The sequence below is a fragment of the Cyrtonyx montezumae genome, unplaced genomic scaffold (genome assembly GCF_038088225.1).
Source record: "Cyrtonyx montezumae isolate F1298 unplaced genomic scaffold, pur_monq_1.0 scaffold_14, whole genome shotgun sequence".
NCBI lineage: Eukaryota > Metazoa > Chordata > Aves > Galliformes > Odontophoridae > Cyrtonyx > Cyrtonyx montezumae.
The window spans coordinates 12,150,970-12,172,857 of NW_027071870.1; the positions used below are offsets into that span (position 1 = coordinate 12,150,970).

Below are 21,888 nucleotides of genomic sequence, written 5' to 3' on the forward strand. Positions count from 1 at the left end.
TCATTCAATATTAATTTTAATGTGCAGTGTATTGCCAAAGTTTATAGCTTCTATAAAGCAGATGTAAGACTTAAGTTTTTAAAAAATTCAATACATCCATAAAACAAAAACTGAAAGCAAAACTTGTTGTTCTAGTTCCCATACCTTTTCCAGAATAGTAAAAATACACTTTCATATACGAACATTTGAGTACTCTGTTGGCTATCAGTTCTGCACAGTTGCATACTATACAAAACCTTTTGGTTATAAGAAACTCAAGTGTCCATCTATTTAAATTCTTCTTCTGTAAAATAAATTTTAATAAACCATGCACATTTAAGTTCTGTTCTGAAGAAGGCATCTAACTGATAGATTTATGACCATATACATATTAGTACTTGTATTAATTTTATTATTTATCTTAGGTAGATATCATGCATATTCTTGACGCTCCAACAGATGCACCTTTTGATTCCTGTTTCTGTAAAGACTTGGTTTAATCTCTGATCTGCTGAACTCAGTGCTAAAAGACAATTACCATCTGTTTGCAGCAAAGTCTTCAAAATTATCTCTTGTAAGTCGTACTGACCAGAGGATCAATAGCAAAGAACAGCAACAAGAATATTACGTACAAAGGCAATCTTCAGAATACAAACAGTGATCATTATATTTCATGATGCCAAGAAATGCACCTATAACACTAAGTTCTCTTATATATAGCTCTTTTTGGGGCCTGCTTTGCAGGGGGGGGTGGACTCAAAGATCTCTAGAGGTCCCCTCCAACCCCCACAATTCCATGACTGTGACTGTTTACATGACATGTAGATCACAAGTTGGCTAAAACAAACCTAATACGAATGGATGTTTTGGGAAAGAGGATGAAAACTTTGCAACCATACTGAAGAATTCTTAGGAAGAGAGGAAAAGAAAATCCAGAGCCCATCTATTTTAGATAATGACTTCAGTTTTATTTTAGAAGTTGGAAATCATTTCACAAATAGCGTTAATGAGATACAGTCTCAAGGTCTAACACCCCACAAATCTATTGACCCAAATACTCTTGCAAGGTCTGCAGTCAGGCTCCAGGTAACTACGTACCATTATTTTTAAGAGGCATCAGATAACTGTTTAAAAAAAGTTTTAAACAGATTTCTGTTGTCACCTCCCACTGAAATAAATAGATCAACCAAAATGAGCATTCAGTGTCACTGTGCTTGATGTAAAAAGGCAGAGTTTTCTGCACCATGAATCAGAGAATCTTCATTTAGTAAATACAAATCCATACTCTAATTGTTACAGTAAACACATAAAAGAAGATGTTTTAGCACTGTTTATGAAGAAAGCATGGTTCAACAACTGAAAGCAAACACCATTTGAGAGGAATATCACATCACTTACTAAACTGTCAAAAATTTAATTTGGGAAGGAAAATATCATTGGAATCAGTCTTCTCATGCTCCATAAATACAGCTTTCTGGCTGACCCAAGTGCACATTTAAGGCATCTCAATTAGCCAAAGTGATTCATTCTTTCAGTTTGTGTACATTAGTCTGATCACCTCAGTTAACTAGGTATGCAATCCCTTCAAACATCCCAGTTATTAAGCAAATCCAGAGCTGCCCTAACTAGCAGCAGAACGATGGAAAGTGACAGAACTCACAACTACATGATGCTTGTAGCAGATTTGTAAATAACCAGAAATTTTGAAAAAATCTTATAGGAATTAAACAATATAAAGACAAAATCAGAACTTTAAAGGCTGCAAACATTTCATGGGGATACTACAGCTGTATCTATTTTGTAATTAGCAGGGACTTGAAGTAACAAAGAAATTCACAAAGAAATTCCCTCAAAGTCCAAAAATAATTACTTCCATTTCACAATTGATGTAAAGCACCAGCAGTGTTAAAGTCACTCATCTGAATAACAGAAACTCAGATGCTGCAGAAAAGCAAGAATTGCTCTGAGTCCCATGTAAAGCAGTTCTGGCTTCAGCAAATCCTTGCATAATTCCTTATGTTTACTGACAGCTCAGAAACCAGAACCAATAAGCACCAGATGGAGAAAAAGGCAAAAGGTGTTATTTGGGCCCTGGAATTATCCCAGCTATTCCCCAATCCTATTATTAAGACAGGTAGCTGAAACAGAAAAGATCACTGCCCATGGATTACACCGAATGAACTTTTTTTTCTTTTTCTACACAAGCAAATAGCAGTTATATAGCTACACGTATAAAAGTTGATAGAACAGCATCATCAGGTAAGAAGCTGCCTTAAATCAAAACAAAACAGTCTGACTGAAGTCCAAAGGCTTTTAAAAATAAAGCAATGCAACACCCCACAAACTGTAAAGGCAAAAAAAATATATATATATCCAAGCACTCACTTTTTGATTTCTCGGAGGAGCATTCGAATAAGGATGGCCTGTAGTGGCTCAATCATTAATTTTCTCCACATATCAAGAGCTAGCTGTCAGGACATAACATCACAAGTTTACATCAGTTTAAAAAAAAATACAAAAAAATAAGATGGATGAACTCCCAATTCCCCGTTCAAGCTTTTAAAATTAAATCATTAGATACCCTCCTGTTCCCATCTTGTACTTTTTCCTAGTACAAAAACTACTGAGTATCTGGAACACTTACTGGGATAGGTTGTTTGAAGTCATGCCCACGAACATCTCATACATACCTCTACAGTGTCTAATATGTATCCAGTGTTACATACTCCAGAAGAAGTAAGCAGGCACATACTCTTATTTAAGATGACTGAAAAGCCCCTAAAGTTTCATGAGCACATGCTGAGCAATGCTCAAAGACACTTTAGTGCACAGAGAGTGCAACTCTCCTCCAAATTCTAAGTATTAGACAATTTCTGTACCTTCCTCTTAAGACTGAGAAAGCCTACACATAAAACAAGCCTGTTTACTCTTGGATAGAAAAAGGATAGATCATCAGTTATCCAAAAACACATGAATGGTAACTTCTTCCACTTTAAAGTGACGAACATTGGAGACTGCCTTTTGACAAAGCCCCTAGTGGAATCCAAAGAATATAAGACAGAAACACAATAAAAGAGAAAATGCTTACAAAGCAAAGACTTGATAAATTTGACCAACATCTTGTCAAGAAGCTCAAGAAATGTGAACTAGTTTTACTTCTGAGACATTGAATTAATAAACAATGCTAAATGTAATGCATTTAAACTACTTGAGCATAGGATGTGCACTGCTTACCAGAGCAAAGGAAAAAATGTCATAAACCTATTCCTTCCCTAGTAACAAACAGAGGTTAACGTTACCATCTCATGATCTAAAATTTCCCTAGCAGTATTACAGATTACAAAGGTAATATTTGGCCAAGAGAAACGGAAGGAATAGAGGAGAGCAAGATTAACAAAAGGTGATTGGTAGAATTTCAGACATTAGCATCCAGAATGCTTTGTAAAAAAAAACAGATGTTGCAGTTTCACAATCTTGAATGTTTGCTTCACCTATTCAAATTTTGAGCTACAGATATACCGTCCAAAGAGCACTTTCTGTGAAGCTTAAAGACAAGTGCATCACTGCCATCCCCCCTACTCCCACCCCAATTTACGATTCCAAAAATGAGAGGAATACTCTCAAAAGATGAATTGTCAAGCCTACTATTTGTTCTTCTTTGTAAACATATAGTAGGATAGAAAGCTGGGGACAAAATGTGAAGTAGCTACTATTATCCTTTGGATAATAATACAAAATGTACTAGGACACAAACTCTATGCTCCAGGAACAGTCCAGAACTATTCCCTGCCCCTAAAACAGTTGAATTATCTGCCTTGCACAGAGCTAGGGACTACCTCCAACAATTGTGGAGGAGTCAGCTAAAACACAACCTAAGGAAATTACAAATATTTAAGGCATTTTGAAGACATTACAAAAGGTGTGGCAATATGCACTTCCAAGCTCTGACAAACCTTTACAGATGCCACAAGTCAGCAAACCACGCAAGTAACACAGGTAGAAAAGAAGAATTTCCTTTCCTAAACTGCCTTGATCTAAAACATATCACACTTCTGGTGTTTTTCCAGGCCACCCCCAACCTGTCAAAGGATTAGCAACTTCAACTGGCAGTGTCAACTTCTTCAGCATAAAAGATGCTTCCTCAAGCATCACAATCTCTCTACTAAGACAGCAGAGATCTCCTACTTGAAGCAGTGAAATCCAAGAGCTAGAAAAACAGTAATTTGAAAGGTCAAATAAAAAGGCTTTCTCTACCTTACCAAGCCAGGAGAGGAAAATATTTGCTTCCTTTTTTAGAGAAAAACATATAGGTAAAGAGGAAAGGGGAAAACAAAACAAAACAAAAAAGAAAAGAAAAAAAAACAAGAAAAAAAACAACACTACCTCTAAAACAAAACAAATTATCAAGCTACCATTGTGTATTTGTTACAGGTACAAGAGAAAGAAATACACAAAGTATTCAAAATCAAAGTTTCTATTTGACTGCTTCCTGGACTGTGGCTTTGTTCCAATTCAGACTGAAAAGACATTTTCAAAATCTCCTTAAAGACATATATATTTTTTGAAGCAGAATGGATTTGTATTTTAACTGTAAAATTTCCTTTTCATTACTTTCTTTTATTTCCTAGCTACATGGCTGCAACAGAAACTATGCACACTTCCCTTCTGCAGAGCAGTATTACATGGGGTGGTATATCAGGATGCACTGCTACCAGTGACTACTTATATCACAGATATTTAAAAATGAGTCTCAATCTCTATGAACTATCTAAGCAACTGTCAGCATCAACACATTTGTGTTTACTTCAATTACTTTTATTTGTGTTCTGTTTGGATTGTTTTTATTTTAAGATAAGCCCTTCTTGCATGATGCTTAATTGCACAGAATGTCCACTTCTTCCAAAATCTGAGTTGTTACAGCTGAATTGTTTGGACAGGAAAAATAACAATCGCTATAAAAAAAGCTGTTACACTTTGCAACATCAAAAAATGTAAGTCTAGAAGTATTTTTCAAAGGTTTCTCAAAACAGAAATATTTTTTCTTAAAGTTTTCTAGATGGTAACAGCACTCTAAAAAAATGTTTTATTCAGAAAGTGATATGTATTAAAACCTTTTGAACTGAAGTTCTCCAACAGCATTTGTATTTGCTTTCCCTCCCTATAAGTCACTATATTTTTTCTTTTACATCAAAAACGTAATCTTATTTTCAAAAAGATTCATTGCTTAACATTCTACTTTACTATTCAGATTCTGTGACATGGAAAAGTAAAAATTCAGAAGAACAAAGCTGAACAGGTAGTGCAACAGAATAGAGTTCATTTTCTGAAATACCTACCTCTCCTATTTCCATCAATGGTTCGTTCATATCCACACCACCATAACCATACTGAAGATCAGCTTCTGTCAATTTGTTCTTCTTAATAAACTGTGTGTTGAGGTACCTAGTAGAAACAAAGGTATTCCAATCAAAACACAGAAAATATTAAGCTAGTAATTTTTGAAAACAAATTTGGAACTGCACCACATCTTTATATCACAGAAGACAACTACTGCCAACCAATGCCACTGCTACTGGCAAGATACTCTTAAAATACAGACTACTTTCACATTGAAGCTCTTTATACCACATTAAAGCAGTACTGTGGAAAAAATTAGATACTGAACAAAAGTCTACATCACTGTCTGCATTTCCTTGGTATCCAATCCAGTTGCTCAAGGATCCAATCTTTCAAAACAAAGAGACATCTCACATCTGTACATATAAATAGAACAGCTAAATTGTGAACAGTCCACACTTCAGTGATAATAACTTAAAAATTAATAAGCGTAGAAGAAAGAACTCGAGTATTGTGTTCTGTTTGGGGACTTTTTAAAAATTATTTTATTGCTGTCATTTAAACAGAACATTTATCTTCTACCTACCCTGTTCATTATTTTGCATTTCTCTCAATCTAAAATAGTATTTGTTACATTGTAGTTCAGTCAGCACAGCCTATGCAGTTATTATCATCTCCTCTATTCCAGAGGAATCATTATCTAAATTAAGAAAGCATTTTCTACTTCTGAAAAAAACAAAAACAACAACCATACAGGTAACACAAACCCAGCTAACTTCAGCATCCCCAAAGGGAACATATGAAAAGGCTACATTCTACAGATCATTGATTATATGAATAACTTGAAAATTACACTGCCTCAGCCAAGACAACACGCAAAACAATGTAATAAGAATGACAATCTAGAATGAAAGACCTTCAAGATAAATTAATTCCATTTGTATTTACTTTCCTGGCAGTATTCAAAGTTACATTCTCAACACATACAAAGAACTCAAATTATGTCACTGACAAAAGTGAACTCAAAACACTCTATGAGAATCTCAACAGCCCTTCCAGTAGTACTGTACAACTGTTGAGGAAAAAAATGCAGGTCATTCTGAGACATTATCCTTCTCACTGTGGCACTGTGTGGCCAATTCAACTATTAAGTCGTACACATTCACCTCTCATATAAATACATGCTGCAGTAACACTCCTTCCAATATCTTGAATTTTTTGTGGTGTAATAATAATCCATACATTTTTAAGCACTTAGCAGTAGTAAAAATTAAGTATTTATAATTATTTGGTAAACACAAATGAGAACAGATCCACATAATCCAAAACTAACATCAATACACAAATGTTACGAGCAGTTAAATTGAAACCTTTAAACATGAAAGAACTTAGGATACCAGAGCATGAAGGTTAAGGACTGGTGATAATGCAATGGTGACAAACTGGAATACTGAGGGCTAATCTGTTTTCAGACTCCACGGAGTACCATAAACCACTTTACTACCATCAATAACCATGACAAATTTGAAATTCTGGCCTCTTTGGTAGGGTACAGCCCCATCACTTCATACAAAACTTGTGTGGATGTACAGAACAGCCAGAACATAAACCTTACATAAGTAAACAAGTTCCTCAATGATTTTTCTTTTGTTCACACTAGGAAAGTCAGCAGCAATTATTCTACCTTCTTCCAGCTAAAAGATCAAGTCTTGTGCTCTTTCTATGCAAACCCTTTTTCTTCCACTAGTATATCTTATCAACAATTTCAGACTAGGCAACCAATCCATCTTAAAACTACTGCAACTATTGCCATTCACAGGTAAATAGTGAGTTTAACCTACATCAGGCACTTCTTGCAGAGCTACCTGATTCAGCAAAAAGAGGTGTCCAGAAAAAGACAGGCAGAATCATTCTCTCCCCTGGCTCAAAAATACTGAAAACCAGCTTGCCAATATTCACTTTTCTCTTCCTCTAATCTTAACATCAACTTCTAGTACAAAGCAAATAATAGCAAAAGATATGCAAACAGCATAATCTCACATTTGCTTCTCCACTGAAGTGATAAATAATTTTTCACCTTGAGTATCTACCTGAAATTACTTCTAGAAGACAATCCATAGGGTTCATCAGGAACTTACTGTGGAGACAAGGTCTGGGTATGAACTCAAAATAGCAGAAAATACCCACAGGCTCTTACTAGTATTGAGACAACTTTCATCTGAAACACTGATCCTACAGCTCAGGCCCAATTCTTTGGGAGTACTCATGTGCAGGCTTATGCTTTCCTGTCTAATCAGGAAAATGGTAAACAAGATAAGAACATTAAGGTTTGTTCTTTTTCAGACTACTAGTGATATGTTTCAGCATCCAAACCTTAGAACAGCCACTGTATTTCTACTTCAGATAGAGGTGATGTAGTCTGTAAGAAAGCTGAGGGACTCCAACACCTATTTGACAGTAGAATACTGAAGGACAGTGCTCTGCAAATTAGCAGTTAATGTCAGGAAAAGCGTCTGGAAAACACAAGCATACATTTGTGGGGAATTTTTCAGTTACTAAGAACTTGGAAATTAACTGAGAAGTTCTTTGATAAGGACTTTAGAGGAAGAATTAACTCAAAATATTAATTTAACAATTAAAAGGGTGGCTAATTATTGGGATAGACTGCCAAGCTACAGGGTAACATTCACATATTTGGTATTTGTAGATCAACTGAGGGCAACAATCTAACCATAGATCACTGCTCCAAATACAGTGACCACATTCCCAGATCAATGTTTTTGCATCACAGTAGCCCACAGCGTCCTTGGGGATACAGATTTTGCAAAGCTCTGCCAGAAGAATGAGATGTACTTTATTTTTAAATATTTTATTTGTTTTCAGTGGTTTGATTTCTGATAAGGAACAAAGATTAGCACTGGCATAGCAGACATTATGAAATTTTGCCTGTGTGTAATAAATCCAAGGCTGTACCTGTCCCCAAACAATTCCTTATTGTCTTCTATGTTCTCTATCATAAATCCAATAAATTTTACCTTAATTAAGTTTTCCTCCACCCATGACATGACATTACAGTACAGCACATTTTTAGAAATGCCACACTTCCTTAAGCAAAAGGGTGAGCTTTTTTTCTATTCAGATCTATTCAGATCATTTCCTCCTCTAAAAACTCTCCAAAACTGAAGAAACTTTTAGGTAACCAAGTTTTTTCCCCCAAACTTGCCCCCACCCCCACAGTCAGACTGTGATGCAATTTTTGATAATACATTTTGACCTTAAGCAGCACCCTTTAGGAGAAAGAAAAACAATCTATACAAGTTAAAACAGGTTAATTGGCAATAAAAGACTACATACAACCAATTATCAAAAGTAATTACAAAGTAAAAAAAAGCTGCTCTAGCTAGATTGCTCCATTTTCAGTTTCAAGTACCAAACCTATTCTATAGTTTCTGCAAATAACTAGCAAATAAAACAAGCAGCTACTTACACAACTGCTATCTACTGATCCTCAAAATGGCACATGAACCTAGCAGAACGGTGTACAGAAATAAACCTAACAGTGTTGAGAAAACTGTTATGAGAAATTAGCATCAAATGCAAGAGCACGAACAACTTTCACAGGTCACTGCAAGCATTCATGGGTAAAGACCTTATATGACAACATAATTCACTGTTACAGCACATAAAAAGCAATTAAAGTCATAACAAGCTGCAACTAAATATTACAGTTTGTTTTTAGAAGAATTCAATTAATTTTTCAAGTTTTTTTTCAAGCTACCATTGTTAACAATTACACCACTTTGTAGGCTACAGAATGTATAAACCTACACACATAATAAATATCTGGTAAAGTAAAAAAAGAGTATATTACTGTATAATAAAAATAGTGATTTTATTAGTTTTTATGATAACTTACACATGCACTTATGTATAAAACTGAATTGTTCTGTTCTTTATATTTATGCCTTTGAAAGAGGCACAATCTCAAAGATCCAACAACATCTGGGCAGTCAAACCAGACAACAACTTCAGTATATCTTGTAGAAGAACACTTAGTATTATGAGCTGCTTCACTACAGAGCTGGTTAGCACCAGCATAACTGGCACCAGAACATCAGAATCAACAGGAGCCTATATGAGAAATGGTAGGAATCATCTCAAACAATTACTTCCATAGGAACACAGGAAAATCTACTGAAGCACAGCTTTTCTTTTTTTCCCCACCTTGTTGTACTTTCATAACTATATTCTCTCCAAAATTTGCATGGGGCATAAGGCTATTCTTGCTCTCCTTAAATATTCTTCAGTTTAAGAAACAGGCCACAGAAATAAACTGCAGAAATTTAACAACTCATTTGCAAAGCTTACCTGTATAAACAATCCATATAGTCTGCTCCTTTGCTGTATTCTTCCCAGTATCTGTGATACATAACCAATACTTGTTCTTCAGATTCCAAAACTCTCTGTGAAGAAAGAAACGCGCACACACATCCCTGAAGTTAGCAATAAGGCAGTATACATAAATTGAAAGTTGTAACAGGACTAGTGTTTTAGCTCAGTCACAGAAGCAAAGAGAACACCAAAACTAAATGTTGACAACTCTGAAAATAACACTGTCGCTGACCAGAAAACTGACAAGTATTACTATGAAGTTTTCTTGATCAGAACAGACACAGTCTGTTTCAAAGACATTAGAGTACAGTTTTACACTTAACAAATGGCTAATTACAGCATCCAACACATTTGGAAAACAAAGACATTTATATAACGTTTGATTATAAACACTGAACAGAGAAGTTCAAACTTAGTTTTCAACTCAGCAGTGAGTACATAAAACATATGAATACAGACAGATCTCTCACTTTAACAGCTGCATATTCTCCAGATCGCTGACATCTCTAATTCAGCCTCAAAAGGCCTGCACAACTTCATGGGAACAAAACAAAATCCCTCCACAAAGTTGAAAAAAGGATAAGCAGTGCTGACATGCATCAGTGTCTGTATGGGTTACCTTGTGCAAATGGCGTACATGATTTTCCAAGAAAATTTTTGTCTCAGTATAAAGTCTCTCTCCAAGAGGTTCAGGGTAGGCCACACACAAAGCATAAATGTCTCTGGGCTCTGAGTCAAGGTTTATATCTGCTTAAAGCGTGAGAATTCATTGAAATAAATTTAAGACTTACAGGAACTCCCCCCATCAATTAAGTAAAAGAACATTTTTAAAGATGAAGCATAAAATGGATCTTTTAAGTTTGTACAAGCCCTGATTCACAAAGAATCTAAGTTTACAGCATCAATTATCAATACCTCTGTATTAAGTAATGGAAGCTGAAGGAACATTAGATCTATGATCCCAGAACTTCTGACACCCCACACAGACCTGGCTTCTACCACTTATTTATCAAATACAAAATACTACCTAGAAATAAAGATAAACATTCAAGTGAAATAATTCTTCCATGTTTGCAACCAGTGTGAAACTCAAACTCTTTGGATAAAGGAAAGTCTAACTATTAAGGAATTGTTAATTAGACAAAGAATATGGAGCAGAGAAAAATATGAAGCAAAGCCAAATTCTAATCCATGTGCTTGCCCCATTCCTTCTCCCTCAGACCCAAACCAATTTCCTGCCCTAATTATATATAATCCCCTCAACTTCCTAGGTGGAACAATTCTGTGGGACACTGCAGTTATGTAATCAATTCAGACCACTAAACCTTTGTTTTATTTAACTATCATTTTAGTAACCTTGCTTAGACCACACAGCTACACAAAATCATGACACTTGCTCGCTTAAAGGGCAGCAGCAAACACTTCAAAATGAATTATCTTGCAGAGCTGTATCAAGCTAGAAAAGTCATTTCACATACTGCTCCAGCACCTTGTCAGGAAAAACATTCATCGTTAAGAACTTTCAATAAAGTCAAACAAGGCCAAGATCAAGCTTCAGGTGAAATCTTTGGGAAACATTCTGCTTCTAAAAAATCATTAGAATGATTAAAAAAAAAGCTTTGCCATTAAGTATAGGCACTGTATAAAACCAGTTACATTAAAAATAAAAGTGGTCTATATTAAATCATTAAGTAAAGCTCTTTAACAAAGAGAAAGCATAAGATCTGCATTCCTCTAAAAAAGCATGTGCCTTTCTAAAAGGAGGAAAAAGACATAAGGACAGCTGACAAGTTACTTGCTTAATCTGCAGAACAGCATCAAGCTTTCATCACAGTTTTTCCCAAAAGCATGACTCCTCTTGTACACAGAGGTACCTTCCAAAACAGAAAAGATACTGATGTAGAACTGAACTGGAAAAGCCTTTGTATGGCACTGGACTCCCAAAGAACCAATAGCTAGTGTCTGCTATTGACTGAAGTTATTTCACCCTTACAGATCTTCACCAGAACACTCATAATGTCAAGCAGTACTAAAACAAAACCTCCACGTACAAAACACACAATATTCACTGCATTGTGCTATACCAATTTGCAGAGCTGTAACCAATAAAATACTACAACAAATTTAGTATTGATGAACAAAGGGTTATCTTAAACTTTGTATAGAAAAGCTGCTCCTTATAAATCATCTTTAAAAAAAATGCAATCTAAGGATGATGCAGGTGAATGCATCCTCAGTATCATCCAGACCACAAGCAAGTAAGATATCTGAGGAAGTAAATTCCAGAGCCAGAAATCCTAAACTACTAACAGGTCAAACAAGACACGACTCTCCTCTTCAGATCCACAACTACACCTCTCATTTAGATCACCAAAACAAAGTTACACATCTCTGCTACAGGAATAACTTGCTTTGAAGTGAGAGGAAATGCACACAAAATAGTAACAGCAGCTTTTCTGACAACAGCAGCAGTTAAATATCTGAGTTCACCTTGCCTCTGCAACTTAGGCTTTGGTTAGGAATCCAGATGACTTTAGCCAACAAATTCCTCAGTTCTAAAATACCTATTTAAAAACAAAGCCAGCATCTGTATTTCATGAAAAACATTCATCTTCTAAATAAGCCTCTCCTATTTCTATGTAACTTCAGTGCAAGTGGAAAAAAAGGAGTCCACCACTGTGCCATGACAAGTGACACTCAGTTCACATACCTGCTGAAAATAAACTAGTAGCTTCATCACAAAAGCACTCCCATGGACTCCTCACACACTTTCCTGTACCCACTAAATATACAGCTCCACGCAGATTTCTTTCTGGTTAATAGGTTCCTTCAGATTTATACAAACAAGTCAACAGTCTCAAAAAGGTATTACAGAGTAGCCTTGCTACACAATATTTACATTCTTGCTCAATTTGTTGCAGTTTGTTCACCTAACTATCTTTCAGGTCAGAACCCAGTTTGAAGCACAATGTTCAAAAGGTGGTGAATTTCTTATTAACAATGTATATATATATATATATATTCAGAGGATGAACCACTGAAAACTCCTCATGTTTTATTCCATAAACTAAAAGCATCTCTATTCTGTGCTGCTGTTCCTTAGACAATGAGAAAAGAGCCTTCCTTGTTCAATAATTTATCTTTAATGCTAAAAGCCATCTGTTCTTCCAGTTCAGCTCCTTATAAGGAAGGCTGAGAAAGGTCCAAGGAAGCTGAAGCCAAATCATTGCTTAGGGCCCTCCAATCTGCACTGAGCACAAGAAAATCAAAAGCCTTGTGCTATGTAAGTGCTCCAGCCCTGGCTATTGGAGGGGCGTTACTCTGGAACTCGGAAACTTAACTGTATTCAAGGCAAGTGCTCAGTTATTGCCTTTGCGAATAAAGTATCTAATTAAGACAATATATTAACATACAGTTTCGAACAAATCTAAAGAAGAACAAAGCAGAGCACTCTGAAAATTTGTGATTCAATCTTCCTCTGCAGAAGCACACATGACTACCAAAATTCAAAGAGCCCTCAGTCAGAACCACTGTCGCATCAACTTCATTTACTCCACCTTTCCTTTGAATTGGTTCCTGTATTGAAGATGTGAGTTTGAGAGAGAGAACATGAGCAAATGCACAGAGAAATAGAAGCAGGCTGTCACATTAGAGGCCTTAAAACCAACTTCGTTTGCAGTGCAAGCACACTTCCCCCCCATCAACAAAACTGACCATCCTATTTATTTGGTTGATGCAACAAGCAGTTGTACTGCCACAAAAACACCAAGACAATTACAGGAAGATCCTGACATTCTATCTGCCCCAAAAGTCCTATTGCTAGACAGCAGTTAACAAAGTACAGCTATCAAAGGTATAAACCACCACTCCCTATTCAAGCTTGAGCAGCCTCTTACCTTAAATAACACACCCAAAGCAACTAGATAGTTAGAAGCAAAACCTTAGAAGTTGTATTAGGCATCCATAATAACCAAATTCCTGTAAATACCATCTCAAGTAGAGAGATGCAACTGCCACTTATCTACTGGACAATGTAACAACTCCAGAAACAGTTTTTTATTCTGCAGAGAACCTAAAAGGAAATCTGAAGGTCAAAGGTGGCTCGAGATGACTCACAGTTTAAATAAAGTGACATATGGTCTTTCAAGTCATCTTCTCCAGAAGATTCCTTAACACTTTATACAAGTGGGATTCTCAGCTCGTTACCATCTTAAGCATTTCAAATTTGAGATGAGCTATGTTAAAAGATAAGCTCTGCTTAACAATAGTATTATCAGAGTTACAAAGAAAACACTATATTTAAGTAATAAAGAACTAAATAATTAGTTCTAGAAGATGACTGCACATTACAAGCCTCCCAGCCCTAAAATACTGTTAGCCTATGCACCCTAACTGATCCCAACTGTTTCAAGCAGCACACGAGAAAGCAATCACTTAGAATCACGCAGCAACAGACTGAAATCACATTTCTTTGCTGCAAGTTTATCCTTTGTTTCCATGTCACTTTGCTAGAGAAATTACACAGATGAACTGGTGATAGAATCAATCAAAGAAGCCTGCATGAATTTCATTAACACACGGTTCAAACCTATTAGTCATATTTTTTTATTATGCTCATTAAGCAATGAGAAAAAGAGAGTAAACAAACATTTCTTCATTCTGTTTTTAAGTCAGATCTCAGGAGAGGATCAGTACATACACCAATCTTAACATCCCTCTAGATGCTTAGAAACACATTAATCCAACTAACTTAAATTCAGCACAGAGCAAAAAGCTATCACAGAACAAGGTATGTTTTAAGCTTGAAATGCCAGGTATTCCTACTACTAATATCTCAGGTTTTTTTTCTTTCTACATTTAAAAAATGAGAAAAAGCTTTCACACCAGCTCTATAGAAGAATGAACGTGAATGATTTTTGTTAAAACATACAGCTTGGTCAATGTAGCAGAAGTAGTAAAACAAATTTAGCACTGGAAGTTACAAGTCATAGAAGCTCCTCAAGCCATCCTGCCACAGAAAATGCTACAAAAAGGATCTCAACTGTGCCAAATTGGACACTAATAACACCACCTTCCCAGGAACATAACAAAGAGATGACAGTAAGTAAGGTTTTAAGAATTACATACCAAATGATTCTTCCAAGCCTGCTTCCTGAGCCTGCTGTTCATAAGTATTCCTTTCCTGATGTTCAATCAACTAAAGTAAATCCCAAAAGATGGTCAAGAGCAGACTTGGCATATTGTTTCACTTTGAACTTCTTATATGGAAACCCCACAGAGAAGAGGAATCAATCCAACATCCCATTCAACACTATCTTAAATTTTAAACCCATTCTGGATGCTGTTTAAAAATGGTTAGTCTCAAGCTACAGAATTTAACTTGTGGAAGACTGAGATGTATATTTCTGAAAATGTGCTTAGAAAGAATTACTACAGCACAATTTGTAAGCATGGAAATGCACACTTAATTAATGCTATAAGTCTAAGGTTTGGTGTCTGAGAAAAGGCAGAGAGGCACGACTCCAGAAATTAATCATAAAGTCTTAAAATTAAAGAGCTTTTTAACAATTACTGCACCATACAATTCCACAACCATATTCTACATAGACTGGGAACAACTGAATTTGCATATACCTACAGATATACACTAAAAATCACAGGCAAATGGGAAAGTAATCCTGAAAAATGGTGATGTATTGAGAAAGAGTGAGTCCCGCTGCCACATACGAATAAGCTGATGCTGTAATAATATACATAAGCCTTCCCAGGAGACTCTTATTTCACCCACTAGAATTAAGGAATCAATAAATAAGTCCAAACCATTCTTCCACATTATAATCAAACCAAACCTACTCAGATTGACAAGGAACAGCTTCAAAGCCTCCAAAACTTCTCTAATTATTCACCATGCTGTAAAGGTGAATGAATGCATAGATGCAGGGCACAGCTTTGCTTCTTTAAAATGAAGTTCACTGAAACTTAAGTCTTACTACATGCCCATTTTAAATGTAAAATAAAGAACTACTCACTATAACATTGTTTGTGCAGTTGTAATTTGAGCAGCAGGACTATATGATTGTAACTATGTTCAGCTGTAAACTGTTCAGGAATAGAGAGCCAATAATAGAGATAGAATAGGAAAAAGTCTTTCTATAAGCCTATAGAAATGACTAATATGGGAGTCAACAGTGTACGTAAAAGTGCAGAGGAGACATGTTTAAGTAAAACAAAGCAATCTCAACATTCCCTAGATTTAGAGATTTGGATTCTGTTCTGTCTTTCAGCCCTGCCTGCCACACACACACTTGACATACAAGATAAGCTCATGATCAAAAAAGGGTAATTTGCACACAGCTTTGTGAACAAACTTAACACAAGCTGAAGATCATTATTACTAAAGCAAGCATAACCCAGACTTTTTAATACTGTTTCATACTGAGCACTTCACAAGTGTGTAGAATTTCCCATCCCTTTGGTCTATTTGCTGACTCATAAGCCAAATAGAAACTAGAATCTCAAAATGTGCTTCTGATTGAGACCACTGAAGTTGTTCCACAGCTCAGGCCTATGGCGTGCTGAACACATCAAGACGGTCACTGAAAGGATACGAGAAGCGGTCATTCCACGTCGCTCTTTCAACATAATCCAACATAACAACGGCTTTAATTGTTGTTAGAAGTTTGTTCCATGTTTCGTCAAAGTCAACTACTCGTGGTTTCAAGGACATTGTGGGGTTTTAGTGTTAATCTGTGGAAAAAATTAAATATATCAGGCAACTGTGCACAATAATTTCAAAAATTACATCTCATTTGAACTTTTCAATTTAAACTTTGTGCTGATGTAGTGCAGTGCACAGCGATATCAAGGATACCTTTTCCCTGCCCATCCACCTCCCCAGTCAAACTCATAAACTCTTACTTTTAACACGATAGAAGTGAATGCTGATGTTGTACAAGTCACCCACAACACAACACCAACCTAACAGCACCACACCTCGTGCAGTTTAGCACCTTATAAAACTCCCCATTCAACAGCAGCACATGAGGAAACTGATTTTCCTGTAAGTTTTTCTTCAGTCACTCTTGCACAAAGGCTGCTTTAGCTGCAGCAGAGAGAACCCAGAGCAGAAGCACAATGAACACATGATCTGGTTATGTGAAATAACTGCTGTCAGTGTGCAGCCTACATTCACCCCAAGCTTTCATAAAACATTTTTGTTGTTATATTAAGAAAGCCACAAAACCCAAAAGCTTTGACCAAGACAAAAAGAAGAAAACACTTAAGACAGTGCATTGTGCACAGCTTGTGTAGCCTACTGCACAGTGCAGCAGGACAAGCAGTAAATTCTTTCGAATAAAACATGGCTTGAAAATACAGAAGTTACATAAATATATTCATAGAAAAATACTGGAAGAGATCTACTGAAAGAATAAAAACGAGCGACTGAAATAAAACTAGAGGAAAAGCAAGAGAATTCAAAAAAAAGATGTCCTGAGAAAGGCAAAAAGCAAAACTATCAAGGCCTCCTCTCCCTGTGTTTCTATTTGCCTCTGTTCCATGTGCCCAGTGGGGACTCGAGGTGTGACATTCCAGGCACAAAGCGTGCCCAGATCCCACTCAAAGAGATAGGAAAGAATAGGAAGAACATTGCTATTTTATTGAGGCAGACAGGTGACTTGTCATTTGATTTCAAAAGTTCAGTCAGAAGGGAAAAGAAAGCTACTAACAAATATACTTGTAGCACCAGATACATCTGTAAAGGAAAGAACCAAATAATAGATTGAATAGCTATCCAACCATGGAAGCAGCACACTCCCTTCACCTTCCTGCCTTCATTTTTCTTAAGCTGCAGGATACACAGCGTCTCAATAAAATAAAATAACGTCAAATGGAACTTTTATACCTTACGTCTCCAAAACATCTCCCTGACCAGTTAATTGGGCTCCTGGACTGCTATAAGCTCAGGAACCGCAGAAGGTTGTTGCCCTCTCTTTGCAACACAACAGTTTCTGCCTCAAATGTAATCAATTCATTACCCACATCTGCTTTGATTTCGTAAAGAAATTGAGCAGCAAATAACATCAAGGAAATTGTATGTGGCCTGAACTTTAAGACCTTTATTTCTTCAAGCAGAAGAAATAAAAATCAATAACTGATACATAAATACTCTTAATTCTGCTTAAGCGTATAAATTGCTTTACTTGCAACTATTACCACTTTTGGAAATAAAAAACCTTACTCCTTATGTGGCAGCAGCAACAAAAAATCAATGGGAACTGACAAAACAAATTGATGTCCACAAAAGGTTAAGTTCAAATACGCAAACTGCTGTGTGCTTCAAAGAAACACGAACCTTGGTAAAAAATAATTACAAAGCTCTTTTCTAAGGAGGAAAAGAAGTCTTTATCAGAAAGCTTTAATATTATTCTTCTGGAAAATGCAAGAATACCTTCAGGTGACCCCAAGAATTAATTATTCCAAGCTAAGGAGGAAGGAAGGCTGAAGAGAATGTCACAGCGAGTTTGTAACATTGTAATTAACATCAGCTAAGCACATAACAGGTAAAGCACCGTGCATGCATGTAGGCATTCAGGGACTGAACAGCTTCAGACAGAGCTGACTGAAGTCAAGCGATCTCTTACAACTTTCAAGTTAATAGAACACAAAATTGGTTTTAAAACGTTAAGAAATTCAGTGTAACTTTTTTCTGCAGGACACTGGAAATGGTTTGCGGGCTCTGTGCTGGCGGTGCACAAACACAAACCAAACACCCCAGACAGATGCATGCAACGTTGGTGGTAAAATTTACACAAGAGCAGAATATCTGCCCCGGGGTTTACACATCGGGGGTGGGAAACCACACCCGTCCAACACGCCCTAAGGCGAACAGCCTCCGCCGAAACCTATTAACGCATCGGGGAAATGAAAGGACGGTGCCACCTTCGCCCCTCTTCAAAGCGCCGCGCCGTCACACCGGGCGCGTTTGTTGACACGAGCACACGCGCGTCTTCAGCCGCCGCATTCGTCGTTTGGACGCCGCGCACGGAGAGGAGCGGAACGCCCCGCACCCCTCTCAGCGCCTGCGCCAAAGCGAAAGCGGCCCATGCCGGCCGCCCCGCCGCGCCCTGCCGCGGGAGCACAGCGCGCGCCGGCACCTCTCGGGAGCGGGCGGTCCCGGCCCTTCCCGGGCCTCCCCCTCCCGGGCCGGGCCGCGGCGCCCCCACACGCAGCGCGGGCTCCCTGCGCTCGGCGCGGCGTCGCTCCGGGCCGAGGGGCGGCCGCAGGGATTACCTGGCGGCACGGGGCCCGCTCGGCTCCCTCGCTCCCTGTCGCGCGGCCGCGGTCCCTACCCCGCTCCTCGTCCTCACAGCGCTGCCATTACCCAAGCCGCTCGCCCCTCACGCCCCGCCCCTCTCCGGCCCCAGCACCGCGGGGTAGGGGTGAGGCGATGTGAAGCAGCGCGGACCCTCCGGCGCTCCGTCCCCGCCCCTGCTCCTCTCCCTCGCCCCCAGCACCGCTCGTCGCCTTCACTCCTTCCTGGGCTTCTCCCGCTGACTGCGGGATGGATACGGGCGACGGCTCACGGCGCACCGCCGCTTTCCAACCGCGTTCCCCCGGCGGAGGAGACAGATTTGGTACTGCCCGTGCTACGGCAAGCGCGGGCGGCCGCAATACCCCGCAGGGGGGCGGTTGGGGCTCGCATGGCGCATGTCTCTTCGGGCCTCTGCGCACGCGTAGCGCCTCCATTGGTGACGGCGTCCTCTCCGCGCATGCGCGCAGCGGCGCTGCGTGCGGCTCTGGAGCCGGGCACTAACGCGGCCCGAAATGGAGTCGGGCGGGACGGGGCTGCTGCAAGCGTTACTTTGCAATTGATTTATCCCGGCACCGCGAACTGCTTGGCACAGGGGAACCCAGCGTGGTGTCTGAGAGCAGGATGAAGCAAGGCTGCTTCTCTTCGCCCTCTCCAAACTACCGGCGTAGTTCCTACAGAATCAAGTGCAAGCGTTCTTGTAACTGTATCCCTTCTGTGGCTGAAGATCGCTCTTAGGAGTTCTTTTAACCATTTCTCGGTTACAAAGAAACAAGTTGGAACTCCTTCAGCTATTAGATACCTCTGTCCCTCAGTTGCAGGTGAACCAATCCATGGCACAGAATACTCTCCAATAGCACGATTTTTATTTCCTTTTCTAAAAGCATCTAAGAAGCCCAAAACTAGCTTAGGATAACTGAACTGTTTTGATTTGGTTTTCTTTTCCCTTAGGAACTTCAGGAGTGTGAGGGAAAGGAGGATAAGAAGGACAGAAACAAATCAGGTGGTCTCACAAAAGAAGGAAAAGACAAAATTCAGGGAAGCGTTAGTTAATACAACTGGTGCACTGCTCCAAACATAATACATTAATAACTAGTTTCTCTTGTTATGTGTAGCATTTTCTGCCAGAGGGAGATCTGTGTTTGAGTTCAGACGATGTTTGTTCATTTGTTTAATCTGTAAATGCCATACAGCTGCTCTTGCCATTCAAAGGCAGTTTCCATACCTGCATCTTCCCTCATACGCTTTTCAGAACTGTTTTGTTTCCTCTGCCTACCTGATAGGAATAAAACTAGAAATACACATCTGGTACAGGGAGATTCTGCTCTGAAGAGTGACTCAGTGTTCTTTTATGGCTTTTGTGTTTATTGAAACAAGATTTTTAACACCTGGGATACAGCCAAGAGGTGTATTTCTATTTGTACATGTAAAAATCCACTGACATCAAATTCTTAAATATCCCCCTAGCTCTGCAAAGACATTTGTTTGGTCAGCCTCTTAAAAGACAAGACCAGCTCATCAGCTGTGGCAACAACAAGCTTAAATGTATGGTGAATGAATCAAGTTCTAAAGATATATGAGTGCTAACTCTGTAGTCTGCATAAAAAAAAAAAATCAGCATGCATTCCTGTATCTTTATAAAACAATGTATGTGTCTGGCTTACATAATAATCATTATGGTATTACTAAATGCCCCAATTCTATGAATATGCAAAAGGTATCAAATCTAACTGACCTTAAATTAAGTTTTATATACATATATATATATTTAGGCTCTCCATTTTCCAGTGGTCTTCTCATAGACAGCTGTTAAAAAGAAAAGTCAGAATCAGGCAAGTAAATCAGCAGGTAGAGCAGCTGATAAACTCCATCTGTTAATGTGCACATGTTCAAAAGTCCAAACTAAGCCCCCTGAAAATCATGTTGTGTGGATACCGAGTTCACAGCAACAACACTTTTCTGTGGAAATTCTCCTCTTGTATCACTTTGTGAGTGTAAATGCAGCTAAAGAAAAAACATCAAAACACAAAAATGTTTATAACATGATAAACACCCAGAATGTTTTTCTGGAAATCTCTCCATCAGTTCATGGCATAAGTTGTCATTCCTTTGCTTTGGAGCAGTGAGCTATGCAGGACTAATTTGCAGTAGATGCATATGCCACCATAACTGTGTCTATACAAATGTTATGTGTTGTGTAATAACACTGGCTAAGGAGGCTCCACGTCATTCTAACCAGTAGTGCAACATTTTCTGAAATTTCCCTAGTGTTTACATGTATGTGTTCTCTCTTATCTGATAATTATGTTTTTCTGTCTGTTTGATTTGTTTATTTTCTCTTATATAATTAATTCTTTTGGCAGGAGCTGCCTCTTCTGCTTATGTTTACACTACTTCTAGCAGTGCTATTCTGCTCCAAAATTAGGAATAATAAAGCCTATGATAATACAAACACTGTATGAAATATGCCATTATTCGGCCTACTGCCTTATTGGAAAGCTGACAGGTCACATTCCCCACCTTGTCTGTGCCATTTGCAAACACCATCCACATTATTGTCTGCACTTTTTGCCTCTAGTTACAAATCCCATTGTAATAGTAGAACCAGCTAAATGAGTCAATCTGTTATCAGTGCATACAACACGATTACACAACACAATTACATTTATATACTTCTTTTAATTAATTTTCTTAATGTCAACATCTTTCAGTTCAACCTATGCTTGTCCCACTGTGTATAAACAAAGTATGCTAAGGATTAATAAGGAAATACCACACTGTATATCCATATTGTGTAACAAAGTAACAAAAGAAACACTTCTTCATACTGAAACTCCTTCCAGATCCTTTTAATATTCTCATCCATTTAG

The 21,888-nt window shown here is 38.1% G+C and overlaps 1 protein-coding gene across 2 annotated transcripts in view; it reads right to left on the reverse strand.

The window, feature by feature from the left end:
• Window positions 1-19,099, reverse strand: part of CUL2 (cullin 2) — a 44,900-nt gene extending 25,801 nt beyond the window's left edge. For both annotated transcript variants that reach the window (XM_065731486.1, XM_065731487.1), the window contains exons 1-6: window positions 19,000-19,099; window positions 16,317-16,455; window positions 10,328-10,430; window positions 9,685-9,779; window positions 5,316-5,421; window positions 2,365-2,447 (exon numbers count right to left, since the gene is read on the reverse strand). In XM_065731486.1, coding sequence (XP_065587558.1) covers window positions 2,365-2,447; window positions 5,316-5,421; window positions 9,685-9,779; window positions 10,328-10,430; window positions 16,317-16,435 — 506 coding nt within the window. In that variant the 5' untranslated portion in view covers window positions 16,436-16,455; window positions 19,000-19,099. The remainder of the gene's footprint in view (window positions 1-2,364; window positions 2,448-5,315; window positions 5,422-9,684; window positions 9,780-10,327; window positions 10,431-16,316; window positions 16,456-18,999) is intronic.
• Between the last annotated feature and the right edge of the window lie 2,789 nt (window positions 19,100-21,888).